The 17,895-nt window shown below is 47.7% G+C and overlaps 2 protein-coding genes across 2 annotated transcripts; both read left to right on the top strand.

The window, feature by feature from the left end:
* The first annotated feature begins 4,449 nt into the window (after positions 1 to 4,449).
* Positions 4,450 to 7,425, top strand: LOC119444216 (uncharacterized). The gene is made up of 2 exons (XM_037708648.2): positions 4,450 to 5,712; positions 7,276 to 7,425. The coding sequence occupies exons 1-2, from the start codon at positions 4,450 to 4,452 to the stop codon at positions 7,423 to 7,425; spliced, it is 1,413 nt and encodes a 470-aa protein (XP_037564576.2).
* A 9,167-nt stretch (positions 7,426 to 16,592) lies between these two features.
* Positions 16,593 to 17,390, top strand: LOC119445274 (ubiquitin-conjugating enzyme E2 Z). Its single transcript, XM_037709591.1, has one exon. It carries the CDS (start codon positions 16,593 to 16,595, stop codon positions 17,388 to 17,390), a length of 798 nt encoding a protein of 265 aa, XP_037565519.1.
* The last annotated feature ends 505 nt before the right edge of the window (positions 17,391 to 17,895 follow it).

Raw genomic sequence — 17,895 nt, 5'->3', positions numbered from 1 at the left:
TGAAGGGTCCGTGCTGAAACATTTGTCAGGCAATCCCACAATGTCGAGTCTGGTTCGAGGTTGTCGTCCATGAAGAAGAACAGCGGGTGCAACACCAGTACTCGCATGAGGCGTACAGCGATATGTTTGCAGGTAATCAAGCATTGCTGTTCTCATATCACGGCGTTCTAACAGGGCCAATTGAATGTATGACTTTAATACCCTGTTAAATCTTTCAACCAAACCATTAGCTTGCGGGTGATACACAGAAGAGTTATAATGCGTGATTCCGCGCTCTGTGAGAAATTCTTCAAAATTCGCTGAAGAAAATTGTGGTCCATGATCGGATACGATACCGCGTGGATATCCTTCTCTTGCGAAAAGTTCAAGTAGAAATTTCTTCACTGTATATGTTGTCGCATCTCGTACGAAAACCACCTCTGGCCACTTGCTGTAATAGTCAATAACTGTGATGGCAAAACGGCAGTCGGCTGAAGCTTGCGTGAAAGGTCCCACAATGTCGATAGCGACTTTTTCCCAAGCTTTCTCGGGAAGAGTGACGGGCTGCATTGGAGCTGCAGATGTACGCGCGGATTTGTCGCATGACTGGCAAGTTACACATGTGCGCACAAGTTCTTCAATGTGATTATCCATGCATGGCCACCAATATGACTCTCTAAGACGAGCTTTGGTGCGACTAATTCCTGGGTGTGACTCATGTGCCAGATCCATAACACGGCGTGTCAAAGTTGTAGGCACGACAATCCTGTCACCCCGGCACAGAACGTCGCTAACAACAGAGAGTTCAGATCGCACGTGAAAGTACGGTAGCAGATCTTTTGACAAGGATTTCTTGTCAGGCCAAGAAGTAGTGATAAACTGCTTCACTTGAGAGATAACCTGATCGGCGGCACATGCTTCTTGAAGCTCTTGCATGGTAACTACTGGGGACAGAAGACATATAAATTCTTCTTCGGGTGCATCGCGGATGAAATTCTCTAGGGGCAGCCGGGAGAGTGCGTCAGCCACGACGTTTTCGCTACCCTTCCTGTACTCCATGGTGTAGTTGTAGCACAGCAACCGTGATGACCAGCGCGCAATCCTTAACGGACGGTGACCTGTGCCTTTCGTTGAAAGGAGCGTAACCAAAGCAGCGTGGTCTGTCCGCAAAATGAAAGGTCGGCCCCACAGGTAAACGTGCCAGTGCTCGCAGGCCCAGACGCAGGCAAGGGCCTCGCGTTCACCGACCGAGTACTTCCGTTCATGTGGTTGCAGAGTACGAGAGGCGAACGCGACAGTTTGCAGTGATGTTCCGTTAGCCTGCTGCAGTACAGCACCTAATCCATATCCTGAGGCATCAGTTGTAACGTACACAGGTAACTGAGGATCAAAAAGGTGAAGAACTTCGCAAGACGTTATCAGAGTTTTCAGCTGCTCCAAGCCGCTTTGTGCTGCTGCAGTCCAAGCGAAAGGCGCATTTCCTCGAAGCAAAGCACGCATTGGCTCCACAACATCAGAAAAATGCGGGATGAACTTGGAGTAGAAGCCTGCAAGTCCCAGCAGCGAACGAAGTTCATTGATATTTGTAGGTGATGGTGCCTTGGTTATCGCCTCGATAGATGACGTCAGTGGGAATAACCCTTTGGCGCTGACAACATGGCCAAGGAAAGTCAACTCTGCGACGTCAAAAACGCATTTATGATTGAGCCTGAGACCAGCATCAGAGAGCCGTTTCAAAGCCGCGCGCAAATTGACCAAGTGATCCTCTCGGGAGCGTCCGTACACGATTATGTCGTCAATGTAAAATAACACGCATTTGCATCCTTTGAGGATCATATGCATCATCTTCTGAAACGCTGACGGTGCCGATGCCAGTCCGAAGCAAACCCTCTTGAAGCGGAATAGGCCGTCGTGTGTTATAAACGTCGTAAGATCACGACTTTCTGGACTTAGTGGCAATTGGTGATATGCCGAAGCTAAATCTAGCTTGGAGAATCGCTGTGCTCCAGCCAATCTGTTCAAAAGTTCCTCAGTTTGTGGCAGGGGAAAACTGTCCACCACTATAGCTTTGTTTGGCTCTCGTAGATCTACGCACATGCGAATCGAGCCATCCTTTTTTCTGGCTACAACAATTGGTGAGACCCACTCTGAAGAGTCGACGCGCTCAATGATGTCTTGAGCTTCTAATTTTTGTACTTCTGCCGAGACTTGCTCACGAATGACGAGTGGTAGTCGTCTCAGCTTGCTGGCCACTGGTTGAACAGACGCTCGAACTCTGACCTTGTGAGTGAAACCCTTGACAGTTCCTAGCTGTTTTTCAAACAAGTGCTCGAACTCGGAACGTAATTCAGGAGGTAGCACAGGAGTTTCTTGTGTCATTAGCAGACACCTGAGCGGCGATCCTTGAATCTTCATATCCAGAGCTGCGATACCATCTAAACCAAGTATGGTTGTTCCTCCAGGCACAACGTACAGAAGAACAGAAGTGCATCGGCCGTGAAATGTGGCTGGAGCAATGAAACATCCTTTGATTGGAATTGCTGACTTAGAATAATCGAGGAGCTGGACGGATGTTGATGTCAGAGGAAATGCAGTAGCAAAATGACGTTGGTAAAGTTCTTCGGCTAGGATTGAAACCGATGATCCGGTGTCAATCAGGAACGATACGGAAACTGCTTCAATTTCCAACACGGCATAAATTCCCTTCCTACGGCTCCAGATGTGACAAACACTTAAGTGATCGTCTGGGTCAGCTGTATCTTTGTCGTCTTCCGCGACATGCTGAACTTTTTTCGCAGACTTTCGGAGAGACTTGCAGACCTTTTCCAGATGGCCAATCTTTCCACATTTACGACACTTATGTGTCCTAGCTTTGCAGAGAGGGCTATTCGCAAGATGGTCTAAAGAACCACAACGATAACACTCTTGCTCTTGCAAGGCTCGACGACTTTCAGTTTGCTTCTTATAGCATGTGCACGTGCCACAGTGCTTCTCTTTGATCTCTGAAGTGTTTTCGTCATTAACGTGATGCACTTGTGCTTCGTGTCGTGCAAGTTCTTTTGCTTCTCTTGTCGCTTGATCATGCTGTCTCGCAATGGTAAGAGCCCGAGAAAGCGTAAGAGACTCTTCCAGAAGAAGACGTTCGCGCAAATATTCACTGGTAGTTTTTTCTATGAGCTGGTCGCGTATCATATCGTCCGCCAAGTCACCGAAATTGCATGCTCCAACGAGACCTCGTAGCACGGTGACGTAATCGACGGCCGTCTCACCTGGGGCTTGTGCACGTCGACGGAAACGGTGACGCGCTGCAGTGACGTTGACAGAGCTCTTGTAGTGGTCTGCAAGGATCACAATGGCGCGGTCGAACTCATCAGGGCCAGGAGCCGTCAACGTCTCTCCAGCGGCGCTCGAAGCCAAAAGGCGCGGGTCGTCCTCCGACGTCAGAGTCTGGAAGATACGTTGACCTTCCAAGCCCAAGCAGTTGAGCAGAATCGCCTTCAGACGCATGGCAGGTAGGTCGGAGGCGCCCGACGCCACCATGTAGTTCTTGAACGCTTGAATCCATTGCTCCCATGGAATGACCGGGTGTCCAGGTGAGGATAGGAAAGGGGGTGGCGGTTGTAGTCCCGAAATACTCATCGTATAGGATGATAGGCAGCAATCGAAGGCACAGATGAGGGGCAAGCCGGTAGCACATGGGCTGTTAAATCCTCGTCGCCAAATATGTTGTATCGTGCAGGATACTGGAAGGAGACATTACAGCCATTACTCAGTCCCTGACTGTTTGGCTCCAAGCACGCGCCATCTAATGGCGCTGCAGTCGGCAGCGATGCCTTATACAACAATATATATATATATATATATATTGTAATGAAGAAGAACGCCTCGACTTAGGCAGCAGGATTGCCCACAGCATCGCGTGCCGCAGAAGTTCGGGAATCAATATCTCGAAACTGGTGTCATCCTGAGAATTAATTCCAACTGGATCCGCCTTGCGAACTCCCCGGCTACAATTTGTAAATTGCAATATGGGCCATCAGGTAATTAGTTAAAAACTTAATTAGTGTATTATTGTTAATTATTCGATTATGCATTTCAATTTCTTGTGCAAGTACTGTCCGCCTCTTCGAGTAGACCAGCTCATTAACTAGAATTGGGCTATCTGCCACAGGCAACCTTAAATCAATTTTGAAAGTGTTCGCTGAAACACGCTATATATATATATATATATATATATATATATATATATATATATATATATATATATATATATATATATATATATATATATATATATATATATACGTGCCATTTTTTGTAGGATCAACTTCGTCGTCACCATCACCATCATCAACCATCAAATCTCGTTCCGCGTGTATTTATCGTAGTCGCCATTGTTCACCGGTGCACCAAGAAGGAAAAGAAGGATCTGCTTGGGTACAGTTCACGCCCGACGCTGCATCTGGAGCCATGCTTCCAGGCTTAGACGAATGCCGCGTGCCACTCATCAACGACGCCGCCACTTCGGAGCCGGATGAAATCAAAGAACCCCGTCGAAACATTGCAGAACTCGCTGGAGATATGGGCGGAAAGCGGGAAGCCGACGTCACACTGTCGCTGGTCGACGATTCGACGCCTACACTGCCGCAGACAGACCGTTCCATAGACGCAGAGTCGATCGGCGCGAAACAGCAGGCGAGGCCGTCGCTCAAGAACGAAAAAACGCAGCGAGGCTCGCTTAGGGACTCCAGCAGAAAGGACGGGCAGCACACTACGAGCAGCGCCAAGGAACGCGACAACTCCCCGCGCATCCTATCGTCCCTGCGGGCGCTGCGCAACTCGATCGTCGGTCCCTCGAGCGTGGTTGAGTTGGTCCGCTCGTACAGCGCGCCGAAGCCCGTCGAACCTAGCACGAGCGACAGCAGCACCGCCCAGCGTCAGCGGGGTTCCGCCAGCCATTCGCTGGTCCTGGGAATCCTTATGGCCGCCGGCGCCAGCGCCGTCCTCTCCCTGGTCAACGTCATCATCAAGCGGCTGGAATCGGTCAGTTCTCTCGAGGTGCTCACCTTCATGGCGTTCGGTGTGTTCATCGGCATCCTGCCGGCGGCCACAGAGGAGGCGCAGCCCTTCGGCTCCAGCAGCGCCCAGCCGCTACTCATCGTGCGCACCGTCCTCTCCCTGGGCGCGGCCGCGCTGAGGCTGTCCAGCTTGTCCTACCTGACAATCGCCGACTCCTCCATCATCACCAGCCTGACCCCGCTCATGGTCGCAGTCACCGCCAGCCTGTTCCTCGCCGAGCCTTGCCACTGGACGCAGGGCGCGGCCGTGGCCCTGTCCATCCTGGGCATTACCCTGGTGGTGAAACCGCCATTTCTGGCGAACGCTGGGGTCACCTTCACCAAGGATCAGTACATCGGCATCGCGTACGGCCTCAGCCACACCGTCCTGAACGGCGTCACCACCGTCTGCATTCGGGCTATCAAGGGAGTGTCGCGCAGCGTCGTCGTGTTCCACTACGGCTGCCTCTCAATGCTGCTCGTGTCGATCGTGTCGATCGCCATGGGTCGACTCAAGATCTTCTACGACGGCTCACAGATCGGCTACCTGCTTCTCATCTCGCACCTCACCTTCGCCGTCCAGATGTTTCTCACCAAGGCGCTCCAGATCGAGAATGCCTCGGTGGTCACCATAGTTAAGACGTCGTCGGATGTCATCTTTGGATTCGTCATGCAGGTACATGTGATGGCAAAGAAGTGCTACATTCGCTACACTAAATTCAAATAGAACAGGACCACGCTCGGGTTCGGTTTTACACATAAGAATATATGGAAAAGAAATGAAAGTACGCGTGAATAAAATTAGACAAATCCCATTAGACGCACCGAACAAACATAGCTACCTTAATTCTCTAGACTTGCATTATGTAGTTCAGCTGGAAATTAAGCTAGGTGGCATTTATTGCGCTTGCGTCACGATGCTCATGTCCCCGAGATGGCTGCTCATTTCATAAGATTTTTAGATGCGAAGCATTTCTTGGCGAACATTTGCTACTTTGACAGTCTATCTATCTATCTAGCCGCCTACGTCTTTGTGCTCCCATGGTCGTTTCGGTAACTTGGTATGTACCAAAATTGGCATACTATGAGAAGAGTATATGACAAAGATAAATTATATGTCATGGCATGCGTGTCATGTAGGCCATGAAACAGCCGCCTATGTCTTGGTGCTCTCATGGTCGTTTCGTTAACTTGGTAGATACCAAAATTGGCATAGTATAACACGCGTATGACGATAGGTCATGACATTGCGTGTCATGTAGGTCATGAAATTGACCCAGCGAAAAAAATGAACACTAAAAAACCACTGAAATGGGTTCGGAGGTGGGTACTAAGTGAAGGAAACACTAAAGGATGCTGGTAGAAGTCATAGTCATGAGCATGACTCAGCAAAAATGACAATGACTCCGCGAAAAATAATTAACACTCAAGAACCCCTGGAATGGGTTCGGACGTGGGCTCTAAGTGAATGAAACACTAAAGAATTGTGGTAGAAGTCATAGTCACGACCATGACCATGACCCAGCGAAAATGAGAATGACTTTGCGAAAAAAGACTAACACTCAAAAACCAATGGAATTGCTTCGGATGTGGTACTATTAAGTGAAGGAAAAGGTTGATGGTCGAAGTCATAGCCATGAGCAGGACTAAGGCTTTCGGCTTAAGGTCTCTTAGGTGTAGCTAAAGGGACTCCTGAGGACTCGTGACATGAATATCATGACATGCGTGTCATGTAGGTCATGAAAGAACCGCCTACGTCTTGGCGCTCTCATGGTCGTGTCGTTAACTTTGTGGGCTCCCCGCGCACGGCTTCGCATAACATCGATTCCCACAGGGCGTGGGATCTGCCGGCTTTTTTTCTTGGCTACTGTTCAATTAAGAAGTATTGTTTGCGAAAAAGAAAGTGATGTCGCGTTCTATTTTATTAGAGAAAACAAAGGTGAATATCTCGTTAATGTACGAGATAAAATCGAAATTGCCTCTTACGTACAAATTTACTACATTTACAGTGTCGCAAGGCGCAGAGATCTCCAGTCTGGTTAGCCACCTATTCTTGCTGTGTGCATAAGTTATCGCTATTATACTAGTAATGCACAGAGACTGACAATAGTTATTTGATGAGATATAATTTCACCATTAGTGCTGTGTATGGCGTTTACAAACTTTCTTTTCGTTGTGTTTTCCGGTGCTAAATTTCCAGTGCACGATATGAGTGACGTTAGACACCTCTTCTACGCAGGCAGTGTTCTTGAACGTGTACCCGGACTTGTTCAGCATGTTTGGCGGCACGTTCGTGCTTGTAGGTGTCGTCATCATCGGTATGCGGAAGATCGCCCAGGCAGCCGCACCTGATACTATGCTCAGGCGGAGGCTTCGATTTCTTCTTTAATTGGAAATGTCATGCCTGATATATATTGTTGTCCAATGACATGGACAAACTTGCGTATAACCAATTTATTCAACACACGTAAAAAATCGAATAGTTCAACAGTGTGGATGAATATGATGTGTGTAAGAGCGTGCTTGATGCAGAGGGCGTGCCAGATTAGTTAATAAGGTGCAATAAATAATACGGGACAACATATATATATAATGCATGTTTTGAGTGTCTTCAGGAATGCAACCTCTTTCACCCCAATTTGGGTCACTGGGCATCTGAGCTGCCATCGTTTTTTCGAGTATATATGTTGCTAAACTAAGGCAATGAAGTCGCCAAATTTTCACTAAACTTTGCTCCAATGTCCCTAATTTGTCGCTAACACTATTCGGTCAATTTCATATAATGTACGCGTTCTTGGAACGCTATAGTACCTATAGGCTATAATGCATGTTGCAACGCATCTACGAAAACGTTTGACGTGCGTCTAGTGTCCGTGCAGGTGTAAGAATAAACAGTCAATTTGTTAGGATGATTTAGAGAACTTCATTGACATTATTAATGTATTTTAAGAAATAATGCATGATGACAGCTGAGATCCTGCGTTTACCTTCAGATTTTAAGTTGAAAACATTAACACGCTTCAAATTTTCACGGATCACAGCGTTCTCCCATCATTAACACGCACTTGGTCCGCGTTATGCTTGCAAACTTTCTAGCTTTAGACGCTAATTAAAGATGAAATAACTCGTGCGACACGATCTAGCTCATGTTAGCATATGGTGATGAAAATTACGTGGCCTTTACACAGGTCACATACTACACTGCCGCCCCTCGATCCGCCTGAATAGGTGACCCGTAAAACGAGCAATCGCAGGGAATTGTGGGGCGCGCCGTCTGCTAGCAGCTTCCGATTCGACGGAGAGAGAGAGAGAGAGAGAGAGAGAATAAACTTTAATCCAAAGAGCACGCGAGCGTAGGTAGCTCTTCTCTTTTTCTTTACCTCCTACTCCCCCTATCCCCTTCGACGCTGCGCCGTGCTCCCTGATGGGCTGCAGAATTAAGCGTCTCTTCCGTATGTATATAAACACCTCCTCCGCTCTGCAGTGGGTGGTCCCCTCAGTCCAGGAGGCCAGCGGCCTTAGCTGCCCTTCTCGCTCGATTGACCAGGTTGAGCTGGTCCGTCGAGTCGGAGCTGCACAGCGCTGCCTCCCATTGCCGTGTGGTGGGGTGTGTTATGGGTGTGAGCTGTGGTCCGATTCGACGGACGACGCGGCGGAATCGGCGGCATGCCCGGCGCACGTGTTTCTCTACGCGGTTTCAACTGTCAGTCGTGCGAACGGCTTTCCGTCCGTTTTGTCGACCAGCAATGTCGTACCATTCATGCAGCTGATTTCTAGGTTTTAGTTCACTCTGGGCGCGACGATGACGAGCCAAGAAAGGCAAGGATCGGCTTTTATTCATAAAGGAACTCTGGTTTTTGTTTCGGCGGCCTTTTTCGTTTCTGCCAGGTTTAGCTCTACGACATTTGCCGTTGCTTGGACGCACCGTCACTGACTGCTCTGCCTGCGGGTCAGTCAGACTGGTGAAAAAGTTATCGTTATCCGATAATTTATCAGGCGTATAGAAGCATTACTTATGGCATCTTCGGCTGGATGTTTCGGAGTGCTCTAGACCGTTCTCGCGAGCGGCTTTGTCTTCGGCTGGTTGAAAGAGGGTGCGCGCCGCGCCATGCGTTTGGGTGGTTTTTTTCGATCGCTCTCCTCCATCTTCCAGCGCTCTGAGGCGCTCCGCGCCCTGTCGTCGGAGCAGTCGTCGAGATAGAGCGTTTCCAGCAACGTCATCACAGCACAGCGTCGCCGTTCTTGGCGACGGTCCACCGTAGCCTAGGAAACCTAGGCCACAGCATGCTGGCGTCTCAACGAACGTTCGTCCCACTGGCGCGTTCGCCGGTTTATCTTTGGATAGGCGAAACATCGGACGTTAGCAGAAGTCACTTGGCTTCGCATCTGCCATTTCCTCCTCCGAGAGCGAGTCACACGTTCGGCTTGCGCACTTGTCCTCTACCTCCGAGTTCGGGGAACGCCGGATCTGCATGACTCTGCTTCGGGGGATGGATGCGACCAGATCGAAGATACCATTAGAAAATCGGGTGCTGAGGCGATGGCTACAGCGGTGCATGCTGTTCTGTGATCGTAGCTAAAAACCGATATCGTCGGTATAACGGCGCAGATAGCGCTGAAAATGATAACGTTGCGCGCTGTCAACGGCATTTCTCGGTCGAAACTCCAGGTTTATTTGAAGTGGTACGTAGTTAGACGTTCTCGCTTTTTGTCAACAATGGCCGTATCGCCGTCATATTACGGCTGCGCATTATCTCTCTCTGTGCCGAAGGAGCTAAGGAGGGCTAGTTGGTTACTAGTACTATGTATGTATCTCGCTGTGTCCGGCTTAAATTCGCGCCGTAAAACCTCGTTTCATAATACCTCTATATGTGCATGCGAGTACTGAAATAGTTCTGGTTGCCTGAGTCAATGTTAGAGAAAGAAATATCTTGGGGAATCATTCCGTGTCGGCCCTTATACACAGCTAATCGCCGCCTGATAAGTGGCATTATACGTTCATTTTCTTTTTGTTCACGGATGGTCTCTGCCTTTTTACAGTTTAGGAAGTGGCAGCCATTCCTGTGAAGCTTGTGCACTGCTGACTCAGCCAGGGTTGCTGCAAGGCAGTATTTACATGCGTTCACCTTTAACGCTTGAATTTGAGCATGCAGCCAACGGCTGAACAGCCGACGATGGTTTTGCTAGGCACCTGCAACAGGGTAATCTTCGCGTGGGACAAAGCCGGACTGCAAGCGCAAGTGGCTCCGTTAGCTAAGGCGTTGCGCTGCTGAGCTCGAGCTCGCGGGATCGAATCCCGGCCGCGGAGGCCGCATTTCGATGCAGGCGAAACGCGAAAACGCCCGTGTGCTTGCGTTGCATAGTGCATGTTAAAGAACCCCAGGTGGTCAAAATTAACCCGGAGCCTTCCACTACGGCGTGCTTCATAATCGGAACTAGTTTTGGCACGTAAAACCCTAGAAAGAAGAATGGACTGCAAACGCATCAATGGAATTCAACGGTGAAACGCTGGCGGCGGCTGCGCTGACTCGAACCGGAAGCAGCTAGCAGACGGCACATCCCACAATCCCTCGCTATTTTACGGGTCACCTATTAGCTCCGCCGTTTTCATATGTACTGCTTTCTACAGCTCTTATGTGGTATTATTCACCTGTTGCGTTCTAAACCTCAACATGAAATTTAAATTTCGTGGAAGAAATCTTGATTATTTGATTTACTGCTCTGCTTGGGAACGTCGACCAATCGAACGTAATTAGTGAAACTGCAGACGCCGCAGCGTTAAGAATGAAATTATGTGCATATTTTCTGAGCAAAATATGAAGCCTGCCGACAACCGTTGAATCGTTTTGATCACAGAGCGCACGTGCCATACAGCTATATTCGGTCGGCTTTTTCTAGATTATGAATAATAAAGCGCGTTCTAGAAATTAATTTTACAAGCAGCGTCCGTTATTACTTCGATGTCGCTCAAATGTCGCCAATTGCTCTGTCATGTTGCTTTTTGATAGACCAAAAACATCGCTAAATATATCGACAAAATTGATAAAATCAACACTACTAGGTAATCCGCTTTGTCTCTGCCGCTCTTCAATGGAGCAAGTTGCTTCAAAAATGGCCTAGTCTAGAACGCGTAGTTTATTATTCAAAAGCGACATGTAAGCGGCCGAAACTCGCTGTATGGGTTGGGGTGCTTGATAATGCGACCGTCGGCATGATAAGGCGACAGTTTCCTTCACATTGTTGATAGTCTTCTCATTGTGATTTCGCTTCACAACACAGCGGTCATCACAGACTTCACATTGCGCTCACAAAATGGATGTTGTTTTTAATTCTTTACAAAAACAATTTGAGAAGTTTTAAAGGCTGATGGTTTGGCGGTATATCACTAAATGCATTTGCTTAGTGGAGGTTCGCGAGCGTAGCAGTAAATTAATTTATGTTCAGATGAACACAGCACGTGAGTAAAACAAGCACACTGCGTAGAAAAACCTTGATATCTGAGCTGCTGAGTTCGTTCTCGCGGATCTGAACAATCTGCTTCTGTTTCTCACGGCTCTTTTAGACCAATCAATACTTCACGATGACGATCCAGGTAGATCAAGGGCGTAAGCGTAGTATTTTCCCCTATAAAGCTCTGCATGGCTATTGACATCTTCGTGTTAACAACATTCGACCAAGCGCGTTCCGCAGAATTTAATTCTATTACAAACGTCGAGAGCCGGAAAATTTAGGGATAATGCAGACTTTTTGTGCAAGGAAAACTAAGTTATTTGTGTTCTTTTGAATCGTGCCGTATTTGTAACCTTACAATCAGAAGGTGGACGTAGAATTTAAGCTTTCGTTATCCATGCTAGTAAATTAGCAAAGTGAAAGCTCTCTGCATCCTGCTGGTAAATTCACTGTTTGTTCACCTGCACGGACATTGGGCAAACATGAAAGGTCTATAGGGTAAATGATTTACTTCACTTTTGTGTATGTTATAGTGTTCTAAAACACCTACGTTATTTGAAGTATATTTGACAGTTATAGCGAGAATTTTAGCGACTTTTTTTGTTTCACTTCAGCGACACGCCTCAGAAAATTTTGTCAACTCTGTACTGTAATGGTTCATTATGTGTGATTGATAATCAGGTCTGTCATTGACAAAGATAGTTCTCACTGACGCACTTTGCAGCTACATTTGATGCAATGGTAATCCGCAAATATTTGATACGTATAGTATATACACTCAAAGGGAATGCGTGAATGTGGGAAACGCTTATTTTTTGCTGATGCGTCGTCACAGAAATATATATATCTCTATCTACGGGGTGATAATTTTGAAGTTCTACGGAATTTTTTAAAAATCGCATGTGATAGATAGCACAATTCTTGTCCTGCATTTTTCGACGAGGCGTACATTATTAGCACGAGAAATCGAAACACATATTCACCTAATTAACGATGTAACATGTATATATATATATATATATATATATATATATATATATATATATATATATATACAGGGTGTTTCACTTTAGCTGCACCAAATTTTTAAAAATTGCCTGTGGCAGATAGCACAATTTCATTCCTTGATCTAAACTACTCGATGAGGTGGCCATTACTTCCACGAAAAATCAAAACACCTAATCGAATAATTAACATAAATACGCTAATTAACTTCATAATTAATTATTTTTATGGCACATATTTCAATCTAGCAATTATAGCCGCCGAGTTCGCAAAGCGTATCCACTTGGAACAAATTTTCAGGACTGAACCAGTTCGAGATATTAGTTTTCAGAGTGTCCCGCGAAATGCATGGGCGTTCCAGTTACCTTTTTGAGGGAAGCGCTATTTTATGCACTGAAGCACAAAGCTAACTGGAACGCTCATGCATTTCGTCGGACACTTTGAAAATTAATATCTCGAAACCGGTTCACTCCTGAGAATTCGTTCTAAGTGGATACGCCTTGCCAACGTAGCGGTTATAATTCGTACATTGAAAGATGTGCCGTAAAATAATCAATTAAAAAGTTAATTAGCGTAATTGTGTTTATTATTCAATTAGGCGATTTGATTTCTCGTAGAAGTAATGGCCGCCTCAACGAGTAGTGTAGATCAAGGAGTTTAATTGTGCTATCTGCCACAAGCAATTTTAAAAAATTTGGTGCAGCTAAAATGAAACACCCTGTATATATATATATATATATATATATATATATATATATATATATATATACAGGTGGAAGTGGGTTCATGCCCCACTTCCACCTGAGGCATAGTTATTTTTAACGCGACAGCGTGAAGGGCCCCGTGTCGCAGATAATCCGGTGTCGACGGCGGCGTCTCCGGCATAGAAAAATAAACTGAGTTGTGAGTCAGCGCTTGTGTGTGTGTGTATGTGCCTTGTGCCCTCGTTTCTTGTGTGTGCGCAGCACAACGTACAGACATGATAGCGTCGGATTGTAATTTGACTATACGAGAAAACTTAACTCTGTTACGCGGAAACTCAAACACAAACCCCTTTTAACGTGATAGCGGTTTCTAGCTTCCGTTTGGGGTCTGCCTTAGTCTATATAGAAGGGGCGCGGCCAGCTCGGTTTCTTGCAACACCATAAAAACACACACACACACACACACACACACACACACACACACACACCACACGCACACGCACACGCACACGCACACGCACACGCACACGCACACACGCACACGCGCACGCACGCACGCACACACGCACGCACAACAAAAAAAACAGGAAGCTCGCCTTCGTGCATATATCGTTCGCCGCCAGCGTTTCCAGGGGCGCTATAAAATAAAGCTATTCCAAACTTTTCTATTCCTAATTCTGCAATCAGCCCACCACGATTGGTCAAAACATTTTCGGGCCACTCCCGACTTCGCCTGTCTGTCACGCGGCGTCACGAAAACCGCGCTAGCTTCCCATCTGATATAACGTGTACACACAACCGCACAAAAGAAAAATAATTATTCATGATGGTCGGTGGTTACGTAAATTTGACGTCAGGAGAATGGAATAAAAACAGTTTGGAGTAGCCATACGTTATAGCGCCTCAGGAAGACATGACGGTTACATAAGCTGCAGTAACTGTACTAACCTTAACGACAGGAACGACTGCAGGCCTTACGTTAAGAGACGGGAAGAGAGGATCAGAGAGCAAAAGGGGATAGCCGATATTTTAGTTGACATTAAGAGGAAAAAATGGAGCGGGGCAAGCCATTTAATGTGTAGGATGGATAACCCGTGGACCATTAGTGTTACAGTGGATGGGAAGCGCAGAAGAGGACGACAGAAAACTAGGTGGAGTGATGAAGTTAGGAAATTTGCAGGCGCAAGTTGGAATCAGCTAGCGCAAGACAGAGGTGATTTGAGATCGCAGGGAGTGGCCTTCGTCATAGCCTCCTAGGCTATGCCTTCGTCCTGCAGTGGACAAATATAGGCTGATGATGATGATGAAGCTGCAGTTACCGGGAAGCATGAGAAGCAGTCAGGGATCTTTGAATGCTATCGCGTTCCACCTATAAAGGCGAAGCTTAAGCGTGCTCCAAATTTTTTTCGTCCACTTTCATTTCCATTAATTTATCATTTCTTTAATTCAATTCATGAGTTCACGTAATTTCCCCTATGCTGTCCTTGGTGTCTTTGTTGGCTTCATGCGATATATATCTGTGTATCGACGCCTTTCGGTTTGGTTAACGAGAAAGTGTGCGCTCGCTCATCCAGCCATTCTTCGCTGCCCTGGTGCGAACCGTTCACCGACTCCTGGGTTCTGATCGCTGCAACACAGTCAAGGGGGGGGGGGGGGGGGAGACACCCAGGGGGGCCCGGCCCCCCCCCCCTTCTTTAAGTAGGGGCTCGCCCCCCCCCCCCCCCCCCCCCCCACCCTGGCAGGTCAACTGTAGAACTGCGGCACCGATTCGACAAACGCTGGAGATAATTTTATTACAAGCAGTGCCTTGTGCGGGGAAATTCAAACTCTCCAATTTTTCGATTAATGATGTAATCGCGATTATTCCGTTGATGTGGCATTAGCAAAGAACCAGAAAGCAGCTATTGTCGTACTGGGGTGCTATACCGTAAAGCTATTCCAAACTTTTCTGTTCCAATTCTGCAATTAGCCCACCACGATTGGTCAAAACATTTTCGGGCCACTCCCAACTTCGCCTGTCTGTCACGCGACGTCACGAAACCGCGATAGCTCCCCGTTTGATATAACGTGTACACACTGTTTATGCATGATTAAACCGCACAAAGCAAAATAATTATTCCTGATTCGACGCCCTTTCACCATTAGCCCTCTGATATTGGTGCAATGTTTTCGGGCTGCGCCCACTTCGCCTGTCTGTCACGCGACCTCACAAAACCGCGAAAACTGACCGCGTCAAAGTGACGTGCACGCGAAAGAAAGCCTCGCAGTTGAATAAGTTGAAGAAAAATCGAGTCCCGCACCAGGACGAATTTTTCTTCAACTGCGAGGCTTTCTTTCGAGGAGCCCGTATGGGTTTCCTTTGTAGCAATTGCTGCATTTGGGTGGATGGCTCATTTTCCCTTTAATTACTTCTCTCCACCTAGCGGGTTTCCACTGAACTATTATACGTCAAAGCTAGAGACTGTATACGTACTCCTCATATGCAGTAACTCCAGGCACCTTAAAATCGGGGGGACGAGGCAATATTAGAATATGCTAGTATATCAAGAAATGATGATGATGGCGTCATCAGGAAGTATGGCACATGTACACTGTGGGGGATCGTCCAAGAATCAGCTAGGCGGCATGAGGAAAGAAAAATGATGAAAACTGACAATCACATCTTCTTTCTATTAATATATATGCCAGCATGCGGCTGTAACAAGCTTTCCTCTAATTGCTTTCACGTTTTATTAATTTTGAGCGGCTTTTTTTTTTTTACTCTTGAATTCCTGACATTTCTCCCGAAGTTTACTAGTTTGTAGCCCAGTAGAAGGAGCCGACAGAGCAACGCATCGTAGCAAGTAAATGTTTTTTCACTATCTCTCAAATCCTTACGGCTACTATTGCGATGTTTTCCGAGGTAGTTTGGCACGTAGTTCGAATAGGCTCGAGGCACGCGACTGAGGGTGAAGAAGTGAAGCAGCTGCCGCGCACAACTGTTGTGTCTGACTGCTCGCTCGCGTGCTAATCTGGTTAGTGCGACATCTGTCTTTGTTGTCTTTTACTTGGCATTTCTTGTTTTATTGTTTTAAAATATGAATTTTGTTTAGCATTCCCAGTGCCGCCCGATTCTAGGCCTATCCCCTTAGTCGGTGCGAGCCATAACGGAGGTGCATCATCATCATCATCATCATCATCATCATCATCATCATCATCATCATCATCATCATCATCATCATCATCAACTGTTGTGTCAGGGCGCTCCTTCGCCCGCTTCCCTTCAACCTTTAACCGCCGGCAAGGCGCTCGAGGATCCGCCGTTGGACGGGCACAGCGCAAATTGGTCCCGCTTCTGAAAATTTGCCGGTCTCCTTCGCCCGTGTCGGAAATCCGCTCAATCTGCAAACCGACGGAGATGGCCGACTACTGGGACCCGCTGAAATTCCAGCACGAGGAGCCGAGCCCGCAGTGCCTGCTCAGGGTGAAGAAGGACATCTCCGAGTTCACCGCGCAGCCTCCGCCGAATCTTTTCATCTCGCCCGAGGAAGGCGACGTCACCAAAGTCCACGTGCTCATGCTGGGAGCACCGGGCTCGCCGTACGAAGGCGGATTTTTCCAGTTCTTCGTCAAGTTCCCGCCTGACTACCCGCTGAACCCGCCCCGCGTACGGTTCCTAAACACGGACGCTGGCAGAGTTCGTTTCCACATACACCTCTACACCTGCGGCAAGGTCTGCGTGAGCACCCTGGGCACGGCGGGCGCATCGACCTGGAGCCCCGTCCAGTCTCTGTCGAGCACGCTCATCTCCATCCAGTCGCTGTTGAGCGACAACCCGCTCTACGACGCGACGTGGTTCAAGAATGCGTACTGGTTCAAAACAGCGGTAGGCGACGCCGACAAGTACAACGCCTACCTTCAGCATGAGACGATCCGGGTGGCCGTGTGCGACCAAGTGGACGCGGCTCTCGGGGAGCACGCCCAGATCCCGCCAGCATTCAGGAAAGTCATACTCGACTCGTTCCTCGAGTCGTACGCCAAGTACGAGGACACCGTGAAGGCGCGTCTCCACCAGACGGGCTCGAAGCTCGAGGATACGGCGTTTGGCAAGACCACGACCGCGCAGTACCAGACGCTGCTCACACGACTGCAGAGCCTGAAGGAGAAAATCCAGAAAAAGAATGAGGCCGAAGCTGCTGCTCCAGCTGGCTACTGATGACAACGAAAACCCGTGGTGATCCAGTCTTCGATGCGTCTGACCGAATCGGCAAACCGCGGTGAGACCGGCGCCACGAAGATTTGCGAAAAAAATTCCTAATGAAGCTCACGAACTGCGCCGCAGTGAAAAGGGCACGCTGCATTTATGTATTTCCAAGTAAACAAAAAAAATATTTGAGAGCGTTATTGACGCAATGTTCTTGTGTATGCCTTGAGTATATTGTCCGCTAATGGTTTTTGCATGCTAAGCGCTTTGCGAGGTACTGCGTCGTTGCACGGGTACACGGCTTCCTCGTAGTTTATTCTCATAAGCCCTCACTTCATTTGCCTGTTTTTGTTATGTTGGGTGGCGATGTCACCGGTTATCCTTGACTGCGGACAGCAGCAAGGCAGTCAACCGCCTTGACTGCGGACAGCAGCACCCGGCCGCCGACATTGCATATCACTTTGCTTGTTAGCAAGCTCAACACAATGTCGTCCGCATAAAATAAACCTGGAAGCTG

Source organism: Dermacentor silvarum, chromosome 3 (genome assembly GCF_013339745.2).
Source record: "Dermacentor silvarum isolate Dsil-2018 chromosome 3, BIME_Dsil_1.4, whole genome shotgun sequence".
Lineage (NCBI taxonomy): Eukaryota > Metazoa > Arthropoda > Arachnida > Ixodida > Ixodidae > Dermacentor > Dermacentor silvarum.
This window is presented reverse-complemented; position numbering and strand designations above follow the sequence as displayed.

Excerpts from the sequence above, each read along its gene's own strand:
- LOC119444216 (XM_037708648.2), top strand. The coding sequence starts at position 4,450 with ATGCTTCCAGGCTTAGACGAATGCCGCGTGCCACTCATCAACGACGCC. Across the intron at positions 5,713-7,275 it reads TCTTTGGATTCGTCATGCAG|GCAGTGTTCTTGAACGTGTA; the intron begins GTACATGTGATG and ends TCTTCTACGCAG.
- LOC119445274 (XM_037709591.1), top strand. The coding sequence starts at position 16,593 with ATGGCCGACTACTGGGACCCGCTGAAATTCCAGCACGAGGAGCCGAGC.